The sequence below is a fragment of the Gymnoscopelus microlampas genome (assembly GCF_963454915.1).
Source record: "Gymnoscopelus microlampas genome assembly, chromosome: 15".
NCBI classification, from domain to species: Eukaryota; Metazoa; Chordata; class Actinopteri; order Myctophiformes; family Myctophidae; genus Gymnoscopelus; species Gymnoscopelus microlampas.
Window position 1 is genome coordinate 22,960,361 of NC_139952.1, and position 19,791 is coordinate 22,980,151.

Consider the following 19,791-nt stretch of genomic DNA (forward strand, 5'->3'; position numbering starts at 1 on the left):
CTTGAGGGGGTCATTAGCAGTGAAGCTCATCGTTTTGTCACACACTTCGGTATCTGTCCCTCACCCTTCAGCTCCACCTCAGGGCCCATCATGTTCCCACGCACACCTGGTTCTCACACCGCTTTCCCTTCAACTTCAGCGCTCCGCTGGTGGGCTTTCTCTCTCTCTCGCTGCGGAAGCAGAATACAAAGAGCGGGAAGAGAGACACAGAGAGAAAGGAGAACAGCATTCGACCCTCTGTAACAGGGGTCTTCAACGTTTTTCAGGCCCCCACTACAAATTGTATAAAATTATGTAGCAGATTACATTTACAGTTGGTCTGCTCTTTTTTCTCTCTACACCAAACCTCTCAGCTAAAAATAGCAGATCTACAAGCTCACAAACAAAATAAGAAGTTTCTGTTAATACTCTGTTGGAGTACGCTATTTTGACGGAAATAAAGATTTATTTATTTTCTCCAGTGATAGCTGATGTTGACCTTGACCCAATAGGCACAAACTTTTAATCAGATAGCCCTGGGATCACTCACTCGCTCGCTCGCTCGCACGCACACGCGCGCGCGCGCGCACGCACGCACGCACACAGTAACAGTATTTGTTTTGGCTGACAAGCTTTTGGATTATTGCTAAGCATTATTTGTCCATACTTGTTTGTGTTTTGTATTGCATTATACATAACAAATAACAAATAACAAAAATGAAGTCACTGTTGCAGCAGTCGTGGTGCTATGTCAATAGTCCAACAGCCCATTGTTCTGCATACCATTGTCATGACGGCACACATTATAACTAAGCATAACCATAACCCTAACCTAGCCTCACACTAACATAATATTTGTCTGACTACTGGGACATCAGAATAATGGGCTGTCAGACTAATATGGAAGCTCCTGTATTTGCATCTGCTGAACAACGTGTCCATGACTAAACCCAGATTTCTGGCTTGGGTTAAAAAAAAATGTTACCCCTTTTTCTCCCCAATTTAGTTGTTCTGCCAAATTGATTCCTCCCCACACACATGTCTGTGTTGTCACTGCTCTTGTATCCTACTGACTCACCGACCAGTGAGGAGCCCCCCACCGGGAGAGCCTTCGAGTTCGTCCTCCTCCTCCCGCCCAACACTCCCTGCTGACAGGTGCCGCCCCGGCCCGTAGGAGTATGTACGTGCAGTGACTATTATCACCCTCCCCGCCCCGGCTTCGCTCCCCTGAACACGAGTGGGTTACAGAGACTTTGCAACACAAGATGAATGCAAGTGTGTCAAAGGGGGGCCCGGCCCCTTCAGGGGAGACAGTGAAAGCGGAGGGATATGAGGAGTTATTTTAAAGGGATATGGTCGATGAGCTCAACTGATCTGATTGGATCAAAGCCAAATTAGGTGAATGGGTTAATAGGTGAGGAATGTGAGGAACAAACGTCAAACACACTCAGTCTCTTGAAATATCTTTTTAAAACTCCTATTTGTGTTTTTTAACGTTACTGATTGAAGATAAGATGAACACTGACTTCTAATCGTTCTCCCTTGGCTTGGAAAAGAATCCAATCGTCGAGTTATTCAATGCATTTATTCAGTGCTTTTTTTTTGTTGGATCAAGTCCTCTTGCTGATATTATATGGTTATGTAAATGTGTATGTCGTCCGCATAATTATGGTAACATTTTATTTGGTTGTCTTCCATAATCTGAGCCAGTGGAAGCCTTGGGGAACTCTGCATGTCATTTTTGTCTGCTCAGATGTGTAATTACACAAAGCAGTCCCTGTCCTTTAAGTAGGATTTATACCAGTTTAGTATTGTGCCAGAGAGTCCCACCCAATTTTCCAGTCAGTCTAGTAATTGTGGTGGACCGTGTCGAATGCGGCACTGAAATCCAGTAATGCTAAGACTAAAATTCTGTGATTGTCTGTGTTTAAGTGGATGTCATTGAAAACCTTAACAAGGGCGGTTTCGGTGCTGTAGTGTGGTTGAAAGCCAGTGACTAATATTACTACTAATGTAGCTACATACTCTGACTCTACATCGTATTCCTTACAGAAGCAAAGAATGCAATATGTGCAACTAAAGGAAGTAATATTTACTACAAAATGAAATAGATGAAACCCAGTGGTGTCTGTGCATAGTTACAGCAGCATCGATAATGTTCAGCTTCAGCAATATAAAGATGTACCTCATGAAGAGCATACGGTTGAAACATTGTACTTTTTAATAAAATTACACAGTGGGAGCATCCATAACGGCGTGTGGATATTACTTATTTTCTTGGACATTTTATTTGTTATCCTGCACCCATTGACTTTGTGGATTTGCATGCTTTGGACTGGACCAGCTTCAGTAATATACCATTTCAACGGGCTTGTGCAAAAACATAATGCACTTAAACATAAACATATGAAATATGAAATTAGAAATAATACATCAGAATCAGATGTTTACAGTTTTATAACCAGGAATACGGTATGTTCAGTAATGTGGACCCATGCTACAAATACGTACTAAAATCAACATCCATGTATAATCCCAAGGTCTGAGACCTCCTGGTTGGCCACTTATCTGGGCCTACTTTGATTAAAACCAAGAGGAGTCAATGTTATAGTGCAGCTAATATTATATCTATTTCCTGGCCTAAGCCAGCGCGTCAGAGAATAATCGCGTTTGGAGAGTAATTGAACTCGAGGCCTAGGCTAAAAGCCCTTTTTTAAATTGATTACCCTGGATTCTCTGCGAAATGGGTTAAATGCTCGCCTAAAATTAGCTTCATTAGTCTCTCGCTCACTATTTCTATTCTCTCTCTCGCTCCTCTGTTATTATCCAGCTGAGATGGCCATGATTAAATTGCTCCATACCTCCCTTAATCCTCCAATTCTTTCTCTTTTTACCATCCCTTCTCTCTCCCTCGCTTCATAACTCCCATTGATCAGACACCCCAATGTAGCCCCCCCACGCCCCTCCCCCTCCATCTCCACCCACCCACCTCCACCTCTCCTTTTCCCCTCTCTCTCCCCTCCGTCTCGCTTATGTATTTCTCTAATGATAATAAGCCAGCTGTAATGTATTGCTTGGCTGGGAGCATGTCTGCCACGCGAAGGCCCAGCGGCCTGTACTGATGGTTAAATGACCGCGGCTCCCTCACTAATCTGCCCTCGCCTTGGTAACGGCCGCTCTGTTTATCGACTCCGCTCCCTCCCTAGCAGGGCTCTGCAGTATTGGATTCCTTTTTCTAACTTTTTTTGGAAACGGATCAAATTTTGTCAGAGCGCCACCCCAAGCGCACTCTCCCCTAACTTAAAGCAAGTCCAGCAATCCAATATGAGCCAATACTGTGAATGTCAACCAACCCGGTAGGCATCAGTTTCCAATTTGCCATTGGCAGCACTTTTAGGAGGAATTTCTTTCTTATGTTTTTTTTTTCTTCACCCCTCTCTCCATCCCTGTACCTGGCACTGTTTCCAATTTGAAATTCCCATTCATCATAATAACCAGCCCTGAGTGTCCATTTATCAAGACCTGAAGGCCAGCGCTTTACTGTAGAGTGTCGGGCCAAGGGGATTTACCTTCTAATGACTGTTATAAAAGCCTGTTGTAATGAGACAAATTAGACAACAGAGGAGAAGGGGGGTGCGGGCGGGGGAGACAAGATGGCCGCCACCCCCACCTCCTTTATGCAGTGCTGCCGTCGTGTGACTCTCGTAAGCCTTGTAAACGGTGTACCTGACAAGTAATGTGCCGTGGAGTGTTTTTCTGCAATTGATTACAGCTCACATTCAGCGGGGGCCAATCTCCTGAGCAAATCAACTCTGCCGCAAGTAAAAAAAGAAAAACTATATAGAACAGTTCACAAATCAGCAAGTTTCGTATCTCTGCATCCATTTATTGAATCACAAATTGGTGTTGGTCGATGTTTCTCCGAACTGTGTTCATATTGGAGTTGATTGGGTTACATGGACAGTGTGACTTGTCATCTAAAAAGTCTGTGGGTGCGTGCGTGCATGTGTAGTACATTCATATTCTAACCTATTAAGACCTGAAGCCTATTCTACAAATGTCTTCTAAATCCCAACAGTATTCTGAAAAAACATGTTTCTATATCAGTGGTGCTCAAACTTTTTCATGTCAAGGACCTACAAAATGAAATGTATTTGGCCGCCGACCCCCATCTCAAAATGTTTTGTTCCAGGGACCCCCAGAAGTAAGGAATAGAGTTAAAAATGTTACAAGCTTATGAGCTTGTATATCTGCTATTTTTGAATAGCCAAAGTGTAAAATAATGCTTTTTAGCTCAAATGAAAAAGTGACACAGATGCGTTCCAGGTCTTAAAGGGCTAAGCATGGTATATCTGAGGGGCTGAGGTACAGTCATAGCCTCTGCCAGAGGACTCTGTGTAATGTATGTCTGTTTGAGCTGTGAGCCAATGTGAATTTGCCCAAAACGTGATTAATACAAGCCACCGGTACCCCTGGAATGTACTGCTTTGATGAATTAACAATTCAGGTGTGAATGTCCCCCATTTAATCATACTGAAAGATGAAACGCTGTGCTGGCGGGGCGGGCCGCGTGAGTGTATCTGTGCCAATCTCTCTCCATCTATAAAAAGCGAGACGAGAAACAAGCAACGTCTCGGGAACCACTTTGGCTTGATAGAAACCCAGATGGAGCGGGTCAGAGAGAGAGAGAGAGAGAGAGAGAGAGAGAGAGAGAGAGAGAGAGAGAGAGAGACCAAGAGAGACAGAGAGAGAGAAAGAGAGAGAGAGAGAGAGAGAGAGAGAAAGAGTGGTAGCTAAAGCAGCGCTTGGAACTAGGAATGATCAAAGGGTTTGCGTCAACAGTTGTAAAGTGTGAATTGAACGGCTGGGTATGCTAGCTGATTGAATGATTAAGGTGCCCAATCTGCACCTCTGCAGCACGTGCGTGCACGCACGCACGCACGCACGCACGCACGCACGCACGCACGCACACACACACACACACACACACACACACACACACACACACACACACACACACACACACACACACACACACACACACACACACACACACACACACACACACACACACACACACACACACGCCCACACACACACGCACACACACACACACGCAGTGGTGGAAGAAGTACACAGACACTTGCTTGTATATGCTTAAGTAGATGTAGCCACAATGTAATGTAGAAATACTCTTACAGGTAAAAGACCTCTATTCAAAGTTGAGTAAATGTACAAAAGTATAAGTATAAAACTATACTTACAATACCAAGCACAAAAGTACTCATGATGCAGAAGGTATAAAATAGGGCTCAAGTGGTTAATGTTTGTTTTGTAATGATCATCTATGTAGGCTAAATTAGTAACACAAGTTTTTCCACAATATTATAGTGGAGACAAAAGTACAATTTTTGCCTCTAAGATGGAGAGGAGTAAAAATATAAAGTATAAAAAAATTCAAATACTCAGGTAAAGTGCATTGTACAGTACTTAACTACACCCAGCAAGCACAGTCAGGACTCGAGTCAGGTCTCGATTGGGGCTAGATCAAGTCAAACCAAGACAAGTCAGATCTGGCCCAGAATATCACCTGATTTCAATCAAAATTTATCCTGACCACAAAAACGTCACTTCCAGGACGTCATCTAAACACATTCTCATCACCCAAAATTGCTGTCCAAATGTCCATATGATGTCCCGTGATGACGTCCTGTAAATGACGTAAAGATCATCCCCATATGGGCTGTGATCTGGCCTAGTCCTGAACGTCACCGGGGTGATGACCGGGCGTCATGACGTCATTGTGCTTGCTGGGCAGTACTTCAGCAAATGTACTTGTTACTTTCCTCGACTGCTCATGTGCAAAAGCACTGTACAAAATGCAGCTGTGTGTCTCACTCAACCAGGTTTACAGCGGTGTGTGTGTGTGATTCATTGATATGCAAGAGAAACCAAGTGTTTTTTGCAATTCTTGTTACACAGTACAGTGCTGTATGCACATGCTTGTGCCAAAATACGGGAAACTACTGTATGTAAGTTCATAAAACATATTGACAATGTTAATGAATACAGTATAATTGAACGTCCTGTTGCACTGATGCGAGCCCTGTATGTCAATGTACCTGGTTGGTTGTTTTCTGTCGATACGTTACCCTGCGGGCAGCATAACACTGAGGATTTTACTGTGGTGTGTATGCAGCAGGGAAATAAGTGGATTTCAATCAGTTCTAGCTGTCTGTGTGTGTGTGTGTGTGTGTGTGTGTGTGTGTGCGCTCATGGCCGCGCACTTGTGCGTGACACTGTGCGTGCGCGTGTGTGTGTGTGTGTGTGTGTGTGTGTGTGTGTGTGTGTGTGTGTGTGTGTGTGTGTGTGTGTGTGTGTGTGTGTGTGTGTGTGTGTGTGTGTGTGTGTGTTTGACCTTCTCTAGTTGGCTTGTTACCTCACAACTGACATGATGGCACCATTATAAAGCGTGTTCTTGCTATTATGCAGGAATTTTGCTGCTGCAATGTTGTGCATGTGTCTGCAATGCATCCTCTTCCACACGTTTTTATCATCATGATTATCCTTATTTGTATTAATAATTAAACAAGTACTGTATGCTTTGATTGGTTGTTGCATCAGCCACAAACACAGAAGGCGGCTCTTTATAGGAAGAGCATGTATTTTCACCATATTCATTAGCTCATTTTGACGCCATTGAATAATTGATTGCTGCTTATAACTGGCGACTGCTTGGGTCACGCCACTTCCTCGAACCTTGATGTGATTTTAATGCGTTGTTGAATTATGCTCACATTGGGGCTCGGAGGGTAAGGGCTGGGGAGAGCAAGTGGATGCCAAGTCCCCTGATTAACTTGGTATGAAGACTCCTCTTCATGTCTAAAGTCTCCTCTTACTACTTCTCCAGAGTAAAGTCAACACGTTCTTTCATTAGTTTGCCTCTCAGCCTCTTAACCCATTTAGACCGGGAACGCATCCGTGTGTCATTTTTAGATTTCTTTAGCTATTCAAAAATAGCAGATATACAAGCTCATAGCGCGGCACCGAGTGCCGCGCTATGAGCTTGTAGATCTGCAATTTTTGTTTTAATCGTTAACATTTTGTGCAAATCTTTGAATATCAATATTTTAAAGCAAACTTTTTTCACTAAAATCTTTGCTTCTGGGGATTCTATAAATGTCAATGTAAATGTCAAATGTTTTCAAACTTTCAGAAGCAAAGATTTACAACATTTTTAAAATATATGTATTCAAAGATTTGCACCAATTTGCCATGATTTTTCAAAAAGAAATTGCAGATCTACAAGCTCATAGTATATTTGTATATCAGCATATCTGCTATTTTTGAATAGCCAAAGTATAAAATAATGGTTTAAGTGCTTACACAGATGCGTCCCCGGTTTAAACGGGTTAATCCTAATCTGACTGAGCGTGTACTCTAAAAGTGTACTCCCTCCAGACAACAAGAATGAGAGCTGCTTTGAATAAGGTACGAGAGATGGTAGATATAAGACACACAATTGACCCAAAGCCAAAACAGCTTCTCTCTAACAAGCTACGCATAACCTGTGGTTATGCATTTACAATGACTATTATGCCCCAGGAGTTAACATGCCTAGCGTACACCCCCCAATTAGTTTACATGTGTCTGATCACAGCAGTAGTTGTGGTACTCTCTGTGTGTGTGTGGATAAAAGAACTGGGCTCGCATAAACTCATTATGGCCTAACCAAGCGTTGTGTGAAGGCGCTAGAACCCTCCAGGCTGGCGTATTATAGAACTTCTATAATAGGATCAAAATGTGTTGAAACTGGAGGCAGCTGTCAGTTATCGGTCCTTGGCAGTGGTGAAAAAAGTACTCAAATGTTTTACTTCAGTAAAAGTATCAATGCTGCAATGTAGAAGTACTCTGTTACGAGTAAAAGTCCGGAATTCAGAATTTACTTGAGTAAAAGTACAAAAATTATTGGTTTCAAAATATACTTAAAGTACCAAAAGTAAAAGTACAAAACTATTTGAAAATAGCAGATCTACAAGCTCACAACACGTCGTGATAGTTGATGTTCATATTAACCTTAGAAAGTATGAAGTTGTTTGAGTTATGTTGAGGTTAATTACGATTGTTAGTTGCTGGACCACACACACATCATCAACTTGTGACGGGCGTTGTCCCCCTTGAGTAAAAGATGAACTATTTCTAAAATATTTAAGGTGTTTTAAATTTACATTTTTTGTTACAGTGGGAAATTACAGTATATCGTCGCTGTCGGGCGGAAACCTTGTATCTCCATAATATTTCTTTTTACTTTTTATGTTTCTGTTTCCCCCTGTAAATGAAGGCCCTAGTTTGTCGCAGGGGCGTCAATTGCCATACCTTGGCTCCAGAAGATTAAAAAAAAACAACTAGAAAATGTGCTCCTCGGAGCACAGGTCTCCGCCAGGCGAGGTGGTAAAAGAAAGTATTGTTCCTGATTAATTCTGTCTTACCTATTTATATTACATATCGTGATGTCACGAGAAGCTTGACCAATGTGAGGTGACAGACACACACACACACACACGGACGGACGGACGGAGGGTAAAACATACTCTCCACCATGCCTTCGGCCTGGCGGAGACAAAAGGAATCATGAATCATGAATCGTGTCAATAGTCAATAGTATCCTAATGCAGGTGTAAGACCATTGTATTTGTATTTGTATTGTGTTATACTGTAGGTATAATGCATAGTTTTCTATGCATTTTGGGGGTTTTGGGCCCCGAATAGGTGTACCTTATTTTAATCTCTGGGAGATGGCAACCCTAGTAACCTTACCTTAGCTTTTGCTGAACTGACGCCACTGGTGTCACAAGCTCACACAAATTGGATGTACTTCAGTAATACAAAAATACCTTGAATTTGTACTTAAGTACAGTACTTGAGTAAATGTACTTAGTTATTTTACACCACTGATCACCATCCGCTTTTTAACAGGTGCAAGTTTCAGAACTCATCACTGTACATTGTACACCCCCCTGGCCCCACTTTGAAAAGGTGTGTGTGTGTGTGTGTGTGTGTGTGTGTGTGTGTGTGTGTGTGTGTGTGTGTGTGTGTGTGTGTGTGTGTGTGTGTGTGTGTGTGTGTGTGTGTGTGTGTGACTACTCTTGCCGGTGTCCATGTTTGTTATAAATATCATATGTTTTTTGACACATTGCTGAGGCCTGGAATCGAACCTGGGACCTTTGCCTTCTCAGGCGGGCTCTCTAATGAATCAGCTATGGCCGCCCCATGTTGCCATAGTTACCTGATGTGTCCAATCACAGTACGTTGAGGCCGGTCTGGAGTCACATTGAACTCCATTTTTGGGAAAATGATGACATATTTGATGAGTGGAGATTCAAGGAGTTGGATTTAAGGCTGATTCCACACAGTTTGAGGACATTAGTGAAAGAGAAGCAGTGTTTACATTCTCCTATTGAAACCATTAGAGCACCGAGTGGAAGTCAAAGCTGACCATTCCAGAATCAAAACTTGAGACGTCACTGTTTGGGTTCTTAGACGTCACTGGGACAGTTCAAGACAGCTGGAGAAGACACTCAGTCAAGAGATGGAGGCAAAGCTGTGTGATGCTGAGATGAGGAGGATCCAGCAATATGAGGTGGATGTGATACAGAACACTGCAAACTCATCCTGTCTGAGGATGGAAAACAAGTGAGTCATGGAAACGTAAGGAAGAATCTCCCAGACAACATAGAGAGATTCTCTAAATGTGTCGATGTCTTAGGAAAACAAAGCTTCTCCTCAGGAAGGTTTTACTATGAGGTCCAGGTTGCAGGGAAGACTGACTGGAGTGTAGGAGTGGCCAGAGAGTCCATCAACAGGAAGGGAGACATCTATCTGAGACCCAACAAAGGTTACTGGACTATATGGTTGAGGAATGGAAATGAGTACAGGGCTCTTGCTGGTCCTGGCCATGTCATCCTCCCTGTAAGAGAGGAGCTCCAGAAAGTGGGAGTGTTTGTGGATTATGAGGAGGGTCTGGTCTCCTTTTATGATGTGGAGACCAGAGTTAATCTCTACTCTTTCACTGGCTGCACCTTCACTGAGAAACTCTACCCATACTTTGGTCCATGTATGAACCGTAATGGTACAAACTCTGCTCCTCTGATCATCTCTCCTGTCAATCACACTGATTGACAGGATTATTCATTCCATTTACAATGAGGGTTGCATTTACAATAGAATTTCCCTTGTGAAACAAAAAAAATCACACCCAGTGTGAAGTGGGCGGTGTGTGGTCATCACAACATGACTCACTTTAAAAAAAGGATAAATGACTCTTTTTAAAGTCCATACTGCTATTCATAGGGCTTCACATGTGTCAAGTGTTTCGCTAGCCAATCACAGTCCTGAATTTGCAAAGTCAGCCAATCACATTACAGTTAGTGGTGATGACACTAGCTGTAATGTGATTGGCTGATATGAAAAAAGTATCGATTTGCATTAACAATGGAAGGGTTAGGGGGTACACAAATGTTTTGGTCGGTGTCCAAAACTCACTTATAGGGGGCGGCTACACCGCCCCAAAAATATATATGAAAACACGAGATTTTCCATGTTCGGCACCTAAGCGCTACTCTTTGAAAACACGAGGATTCCCGGTTTTGGCACCCAATGTGTTAACAAACCTGCTTATCTGCAGCAGTTAGGGCTTCAGTGCCTTGCTCAAGGACGCTTCATCCAGTTCAAAACACTGGTGACGACCTACAAGGCAGTCAAGGTCACGTCACCTCCTGACCTTCAGGACATGATCCACCCCTACATTACAGTCATTTAGCAGACGCTTTTATCCAAAGCGACTTACAATAAGTGCATTCAACATAGGTAGGGAACAAAACTACTAATCACAAAAAGTTTTCAGTGCATTTCCTGCAAAAACAAGCAACCAAGAGTAAACCTAGCGCTAAGGTAAAAGTGCAATATATCAGCTACCTACTTTCTTAAACAGATGAGGCAAAATAGCAAAATCAAATGAGCACGAGCTAAAACAAAAATAAAACAAGAGTTCGTACAACTAGTTAACAACAAGTAGGCCAGGCAAAGAGGAAGGGTAGTGTTTCCCCTACACCCCTTCACAAACACTTTGCATCAGATATCAGGTTTTTGAGCGGTGTAGCCGCTCCTATACTCGCGCAGGAGAAACAGTCTATACCTATGTTGCTCACTGTGAACGCGCCACCCAGTGGCTGAATGGCCACACTACATATTGAAATAAGATACAATACATCTAGGGGGCGTGTCTGAGAATCTGGGGGAGTGGCCGACACGGGTACCCAGGGGGACCCGTAGGTACTAGTTTGAAAATCGTGAGGATCTCAACTGGCTACCACTGTATAATGTATTAAGGCATATACGGCTTATTAGCCAGGGAGCCTTTTAAATGATTTCAGGCAGGTGTGTGCAGTCACGTGATACACTGTTGGTTGCACTGCAAGGAAAAGTTTTGCTATCATTGGTCTTTCCACACAGCTCCATTATATGATAATGAAGATTCCCAAATGGCTTTCTGTTTAAACTGTTTATCTGTGGCTCCAGCATGTGGGATTTTTCCTCACCCCTTACAACTCTCCAAGTTGGAATTAAAATGGCCGGCGTTTTCCGTGACTGGTCGCCGTAGATACTCCTAATGCCTGGCTATCTCTCCGCAAATGACAGGTATTTTTAGTGGTCCTTATCTCCGAAACATGCAGAGGCTTAAGTTATACACCAGCACGGATGGCTTGGCCCAGGATAATGCTGGCATGTACTTTAGATGGGGTGGCGGTGGGGGTAGGAGTTGGTGGGGTCGGACAGATAGAGTTACCGACTCCTTTAGTTCGATAGCTTTTAGCTGAGTCTATCTCGCAATTTCCCCCACAAACAGTTTCCACTAGCTGTTACAAATGGGTTGGATGGGGTGGTGGGAAATGTGGAGGGAGGGACAGACAGACAGAAGGGTGAGGTACAAGTGTCTGTGAAGAATGAAGGACTGTGAGTCCACGCTGTGCTCTGCCAAGTCAGCGGCCATATTATAGTTGCTGTTCATTAACCCGTTCAATCCGGGAATGCATGTGTGTCATTTTAGATTTGAGCTATGACCATTATTTCATACTTTGGCTATTCAAAAATACCAGATCTACAAGCTCATAGCACGGCACCGAGTGCCGCGCTACGAGCTTGCAGATCTGGTATTTTTTTTAAATCTTGAAACATTTTGTGCAAATCTTTGAAGACATAGTTTTTGAAACAACATTTTTAACTCAAATCTTTGCTTCTGGACGTCCCTGGAACACAATGTTTAAAAATATATATTCAAAGATTTGCACACATTTTCACGCTTTTTCAAAAGTAGCAGATCTGCAAGCTCATAGCGCGGCTTGTATATCTGCTATTTTTGAATAGCCAAAGACATCTAAAATGACAGAGATGCGTTCCCGGATTGAATGGGTTAATTCAAAGTTTGCAGCCGGGAGCTGTTGCTTTACAGTATAAACTTTGATTCCCAGCAGAATAGCTAGCAGGACCACATGAGACCGCACACAGATCCAAAGATGAAGTGTAAGCCAAGGGTGGTCTCAAGCACAGCATGTATTAATGTAAAAGAAAAAAGTTTCATAGTTATGAATAGTGTTTGATAAGGAAGAGCTATCTTCCGCAGTGCATGCTTTAAATTAACTTAACAAAAGGTTACTGAACCACTCTTAAAATGTAGATCTATTTATTTGTATTAGCCTATTATTGATCATCGTCATCAAGGAATGAGCTGAATAAGCCTGTCCTCTAATGACGACTTAAGACATGATGATAAAAAAGATATATACTACTATGTCTAAATGTACCATTAGCAGATTCTGCAACAATCTGAACAAACAGTAAAATATGCCTGGACAACTAATGCCTGCAAAGTACCGTGAGCAAAACCAGTAATCCACCGTAAGCCCACAAGACTTAATTATGAAAATATGATATGCGCTAATGCTGGACAAGTGTGCTTGTATGTTTATGTGAGTATATTCGCAATGGGGCATGTTTACTATTGCAGCAGTCTCAGCTCTCCAGGCCATACACACAGTCTGTGTTATTAGCTTTAATATTAGATGATTAGAGGATCGCTTTCCTCGCATACGGACTCCCGCAAGCACACGCTAATCACCTTTATTGATCTAATGTGTACCTTTTCATTCTTTGTTTAAGGGGCTTGAGGCAGTTATTACTGAGAACCCACCACTACTCAGCACCTCAACTTTGTTCTCCGTTTGGTTTAGGTTTTTTCCTACAGTCTGCTCCTCAGGTATAGTCTAGAGCCCATCAGGATCGATGCGCTGCGTGCAAACAACAAGGGGGCAGAAAGTTCAGTAGCTGAGCAGCTTAACAGCTCCACAAAGACCCGGGTGTGAGGGCTGGAAGGCAGGAGATCAATGGTGTAAAATGGAGGAGAATTAACAATGGTGCCAGAGCGAGGGGTGGACAGTCAGCCATTGACCTGGCATGTGTTAGAGGCGACAGGCCTGTCGCCCAGATAATGGCTAGTGCCAAAGAGGGGACGGTACTGACAAGAGACATACATGGACAAGGTGAAAGTACGATCCTGTACCCTGCTACGGGGACAATTTCACGTCCCGTTTCTGGCCTCAGAAGGATCTACAGTAGCTGTATTTAGTACACAATGAAGGCCATAGGCAGGATTTGATATGCTCATATTATAGCCTAAAGGTGCGTTAGAAATACACACAAAATATCACTCGATGTTGTGTTGTGAACGGTGTTCATTTTGTTGACTAAGACTAAGACTAAAAGTTGATATTTAGACTAAGACTAGACTAAGACTAAAAAAATTCAGAAGACTAAAATGGGACTAAAACTAAATAGTGTTACAACTAAGATTGTCAAAATTAACACTGGTTGTGAAAAATAAAAAATGCCATGATTTCATCCATAGATGTGGTATTTAGCCTAGTAGTTTAAACACACAAGTCGAAAAAATAATTCAACAAATAGGTGATACATAGTGTGAAAGTTTCCTGAGAAGACAAATAGGTTCCAAACCATACACATAATGAGGATTTACTTACATCATTTCATCAAGTAAGGCATTCTCTAGCAAAGGGAAATTGAGTCAACCTAGCGTTAAGCAACTGCTATCATTGCAGGAAAGTTACTTTTAAGATTTGTGCTTAAAGGAGCACAAAGAAGCGGCCAAAGAGGTATCTACTGTATGTTTACAAATGCATTAGTGTCCATGGCCTGGAGGGACAATTGTTCAGTGGTGTAAAGTAACTAAGTGCATTTACACAAGTACTGTACTTAAGTACAATTTGGAGTATTTCCAGTTTTCCGTACTTTTACTTCTATTCCACTACATCTCAGAAGCGAATATTGTACTTTTACTCCACTACAATTATTTGAAGCCTTTAGTTACTAGTTACTTTGTAGATTTGTATTATTATTACAAAACATTAGCCACTGCAGCCCTTTATACATTTGAAAATACCCTAACTCAGAGATTAGACGCCTCTGCCCTGCACAGTCTGAAAGAAATCACAAAACCTTAATAACAGAAATAGTCTAGGTAAGCTTAATTCATTGCAAAACATGACACCCCTTATTCAAAACAGATGGCGAATGCATTCTTCTCTTTATAGGGCCTACACAGGTAATACCACAAACTACCTGTGAGACCTTTATGAATTGAACCTCACAGTCAGCAGTCAGTCAGTCACATTTATAGGGCTGGCCTCTCTGTTACAGTCCAGCCAAAACCCCTTGCCTCTCTTTTGGCCAAAGTTTTTCCAGCTTGTTGCCTTTTTTTCCCACCCCTCACTTTTCTATTCCTCCATTAGATGAACATTGATGTTCATTAACACCTGATCTACCCTGTGTGCCTGGCACTGTGCCTCCATAGGAAATCAATGCTGTTGGGGGGATAGGAGGGGATCCCTTTCCATCCACACTCGTTATTGTTCCTCTGTGATTAAAAGGCCAGCGAAGCCTGGGACACAGAGATTCTTAAGTAACGGCACCAGGCTCCAATTACATCAAGGCAATGACTGACACTTACAAATGATGGACTGGCCGATCTTAGCCAAAAAAAAAGGGGAGAAATGTATGAGAAAGAGAAGAGGGAAGGAAAGAAGAGGGGATCATTCACCGGCCATGGTAAGGCTCACCCATCATCTCTCTTGCCTTACATTACCGATCACGGATTGAAGGATGATGACAAGTTGGCCAATTTCCCAACCCCCCCTCCCAGTGGATGCCCTTGAAAGTGACAAATGGCAGGGTTAATTGCATCGGGGTCACGGCCATTTAGAGGGAATGAGCTGCTTTATTTGGAGGGAAAATCCATAAGCGGAGTTCATTCCCACTGTGCGCACCGTCTCCAGCAGGATTCCATGAGGGATGGCCACGGTCCCAGGGGGAAGTGTTCCCAACTATCCCTGAGCAGAGATGTACAGTGGATGCGTCAGGTGACAGTGATTAAAAGCAGCCAAGCTCCTGGATATCAAGAGGGTTTTCCTCATTCCAGGGCCACGGCAATAGTCCCCCTAGTCAATTGCATGACAGGGCAAGATGTATTCTCTTTTTCTTTCCAAACTATCTACCCCTGGGATCAATTGCACTTCATTTCTTGTCTGATGGATGGGAGAGGGGTACAACTCCACTTAATACCGGAAACAGTAAGTTTCCCTGCAGCTGGCCAGCTGTGTTTCTTTCTTTTTTTTATCAACCTTTTGTAATACCACAAAGTACAAAGTAAAGTAACTAAGTATATGTACTCAAGTACTCTACAATTTTGAGGATTTTTTTTTACGTCACTGGAATATTTCCAATTTTCTATGCTTTTACTTATACTACACTACATCTCAGAGGCTAATATTATACTTTTACTCCACTACAATTATTTGACTTTAGTTACTAGTTACTTTTGATTATCACTACAAACATACATTAACCACTTCAGCCCTATATACATTTTGGCCATTTGAAAATAGCCGATCTACAAGCTCACAATGCGTCGCGATGCGACGCATTGTGAGCTTGTAGATATGCAATTTTTTGTATTTTATATATTTGAAAACTTGTGAAATGGGACATTCTGCACAATGCGTACTTTCTACATTTGGTACTTTAAGTACATTTTGATACCAATTCTTTTGTACTTTTATACTCAAGCCAATTTTGAATCCCGGACTTTTACTTGTAACAGGGTATTTCTACATTGCAGTATTGATACTTTTACTTAAGCAAAACATTGTAGTACTTTTACCACCAATAACACAACACCTTTTTACGAATGCTGTATTCACAAATATGTAAAGCTGCAATTTGGACCTTATTTTAACAAATACAAAGCTAGTTTAACCAATCTCTATGGTAGAGTATGTTAATGCAACATCACTGCCACATCTGCAGTGGTGTCTGCAGTCCAAATTGCCCTTATGTAGGCTACATAGCATACGTGCACACAGAGAAGAATTGCAGCTCGTTTGGCTCGTTAACGCACATGCTTTGGCAGAGGTTTAGGTCATAGCTACTGTTGTATGAGCAGAGATTTTCTGGGCAAGCAAAGGGGTGGTCTGTGTGTCTGAACTGCAGCCAGTTCTCAACAACCCTTTCTGCCACGCTGAGATTAGGGGAGAAGAGGAGACCATTATAGCACCGACTCCCTATGGCATGACTGGTTGGCTGGAAGGAGGGATAGATGGTATGTGGGAGGCTGGGAGGTACTGTACATGTGTACATGGGAACACGTGCAGTGTGTGTGTGTGTGTGTGTGTGTGTGTGTGTGTGTGTGTGTGTGTGTGTGTGTGTGTGTGTGTGTGTGTGTGTGTGTGTGTGCGTGTGTGTGTGTGTGTGTGTGTGTGTGTGTAACTTCAAACGTCAAAATAGCCTACTCCAACAGAGTATTAACAGAAACGTCCTTTTTTTATATAATTCAATACAAAATACGTATGGAAAAATGATGCTTAGCATAAATCCAATAGCTCAACACAAACAAAATGAACAAAACAACACTGTGACTCCATATTTTACTGTGTATGTGTTATGGTTGTAACTGGTATCCCAGTGCATCCAGTCCACTGTCAAACAGCACCAGGGATGAATCTCTGAACCTCTGAAGGAACCGACTCAGTTCCTCTTTAGAAAACACCTCATAGAGTCTGTGCTGGTCGGAGGCGATGATGTCAGCGAGGCGCAGCGCCTCCTGGTGTTGGTTGGAACGCTGCAGGACGTTCAGCAACAACACACTCAGTCTGGGGAGACACAGGGAGCGCAGCGTCGCCATCTGGTCGCTGCGCTCAACGTCCTCCAACGCATCCTGTCTGCTGTCTACCATCCATCCTCCATCAACAAACAGCAGAACGTTGTAGATTATTTTTTTAACGTCGACAGTCAGAGCTTCAACGCCCGCCTCCCACCTGGCATACTCACTCCGATATTCTTTCTCTCTCATCTCATTGGCTACTCTCTCGGTGAACTTGGCCTGGGGGGCAGAGTCTGGCTTCTGAGGGGCGGAGTTACTGTGGCTGAACCAATCATTAAACGCCTCATGGGCTTCCAGGTACGCTCTGATGCACAGATGCTCTCTGCCGGCGTTCTCGTCCTCGGCAGGAAGAGGCGTGTCCTGGCTAAGACTCTCCCACTGGCGATAAATCTCCCTCATAGAATCTTCTGGAAGCTTGGAAAACACAGCCTTCACCGCATCCAGTTTCTGAACAGCTAAGAACTTCCTCATGATGGCATTGGACTGTTTGAGAGCTTCTGCTCGGTGGGCGGGGTCAAAGAGCAGCCAATCAATGACGTCAACCTTCTTCTGGTCCTCCTCTGTAGTCGCAGTATCCAGGGTGTTTGTGTGGTGGGTGAACTCAGTGTTGTCTCTGACTCTAACTGTCTCCACCACCAGCTTAGTGATGGCTGCTACATCTAGACCAGAATCATTCGCCAGATGCAGACACCTCTTCCTCTGTTCCGATTGGCTGATAGTCTCCAGGAAGTTGGCATACTGTACAGTCGCTGTGTCGACAGGAAGTTGGCTGACATAGCTGGCGATGAGCTCCCACTGATCCTCTTTGACCAACACGCTGATGTAAGCCTTTAGTATGTCCACACATACGTCCTCTTTTAGTGCCATGCCCAGAGAGCGATAGAACAACACCAGGTGAGTCATGAAGCGCAGCAGGTGAGATGGGAGGGGCTTGGAACCTGTCAGCCAAACAGCCAAGTCCTCCAGAAGACCGTCCAGGTCTCCTAGTATGACAGCCTTCTGGATCACATGATAATGTTCTCTGGTCTCCTTCACCACCCTCTTAGACTCTGTTGCTTGGAGATCTTCAAACACTTTCTCCATTGTCCAGTTGGCTTCCAGATACTCTCGTGGCAGTGTTTCAACTTCCTGGTGAGCCATGCCTGATGACATCACTTCCTGTTCCACCAGCGAGTCGACCATCACTTTGAAGTACGCCCAAACACAATCCTCCCATGACTCGCACACTGGCAACAACGGCTTGATGTTTCCACTGAGTACAGCATAGATTGCTCTCTCATATCTGTTCAACTGCTCCTCTTCTGCCATTCTCCAACAACAGGTTTTCCAGATCCCTCGATTAGGGTTTCCTTCAACAGGCAGCAGCTCCACAGAGTCTGAGGTGATGTTGGGGTCATGGTAAAGCTTCCATCCCTCCAGAGTCGCTGCTCTCCAGGCCTGACCACAACGTTTACACAGCCTCTGAGCCTGTTCAATCATTCCAGCTCTGATGAGGGTGAACAGGTTCTTGAGGAGTCTGTTGTCGTCTTCTATGTCCAGGTCCACCAGAGGACGCTTCTGTCTCACTGGAGCATCTGGGTCCAGTTCAGTCACCAGGGCAGCAGTGACTCCAGCACTTCCAGCTCTTCTCATCTTCAAAGCATGGAGGGTGTTCTCCCAGTAGACGTTCTTGGCATAGTATTCAATGTTGTCCGCAAAGTTTCCAATCTGATCTCTGGCGATGCTCTCCAACCAATCAACAACCAGCTGGCTCTGTCTGACGACTGCATCACGTAGGAACAGCTGATCCACAACTAACTTTTCACTCTCACAGGGAATAGACAGGTCCATCATGACATCATCTCCTGTGTCAGTGTCAACACGATCCCTGTACAGTGAGTTGATCAGTCTCCATGTGTTGTGTTCCTGCTGTAGAATCCATCTAACTCCAGCTGTCTTACTGAGCTGACCTGATCTCAGAACCACATGCTCCAGAGTAGCTACCTTGTCCTGGCAGAGATCCTGGTAGTCCTCCAACAGATCACACACTGCAGAAGATGAAAATTTCGCGAAGGAAGCAAGGAACTCTGGGAAAAGACTAGCTGCAGTGGACTCTCCTGGGTCGTTTCCCTTCAGAAGGGCGGAGCTAAGGTTGCCGACATCATCAGTGAAGCTGGCATCAACCAATCCAGATAGGGGGGAGGGGTAAAGACTTGTTGTCCAATCACTTTCATCTAGGAGCATGCTAGCTCCTGGTGTGTTAATGAATCTGGGAGTTCTGCCTCCTGCTGCTATGATGGACGACACGTCTGGATTCCTATTCCTGGGGGTGACAGCTTGTCCGAACAGAGATCCTGGAGTGTTTCCAAGGGTTAGGGTCCGGGCTGGTGTTACCGTGGATAACCCTGGGCTATGTTGGTCCGGCGATGGGAATGCAACTTTTTTGTAGCTGCGTCTGCGAGCTGCTTTTGTGACGTCTGTGTCCCTGGCCACCGGAGACAGCAACACATCTTCTCCCCAGTCCATGTTTGTTTGCACGTAATCTG

The 19,791-nt window shown here is 43.7% G+C and overlaps 1 protein-coding gene across 1 annotated transcript; it reads right to left on the bottom strand.

The window, feature by feature from the left end:
* Nucleotides 1-17,044: 17,044 nt before the first annotated feature.
* Nucleotides 17,045-19,791, bottom strand: LOC311061365 (nuclear pore complex protein Nup107-like; the record flags this gene model as incomplete). Its single annotated transcript, XM_084079970.1, has 1 exon — nt 17,045-19,791. The coding sequence occupies exon 1, from the start codon at nt 19,769-19,771 to the stop codon at nt 17,045-17,047; it is 2,727 nt and encodes a 908-aa protein (XP_083936096.1). The 5' UTR covers nt 19,772-19,791.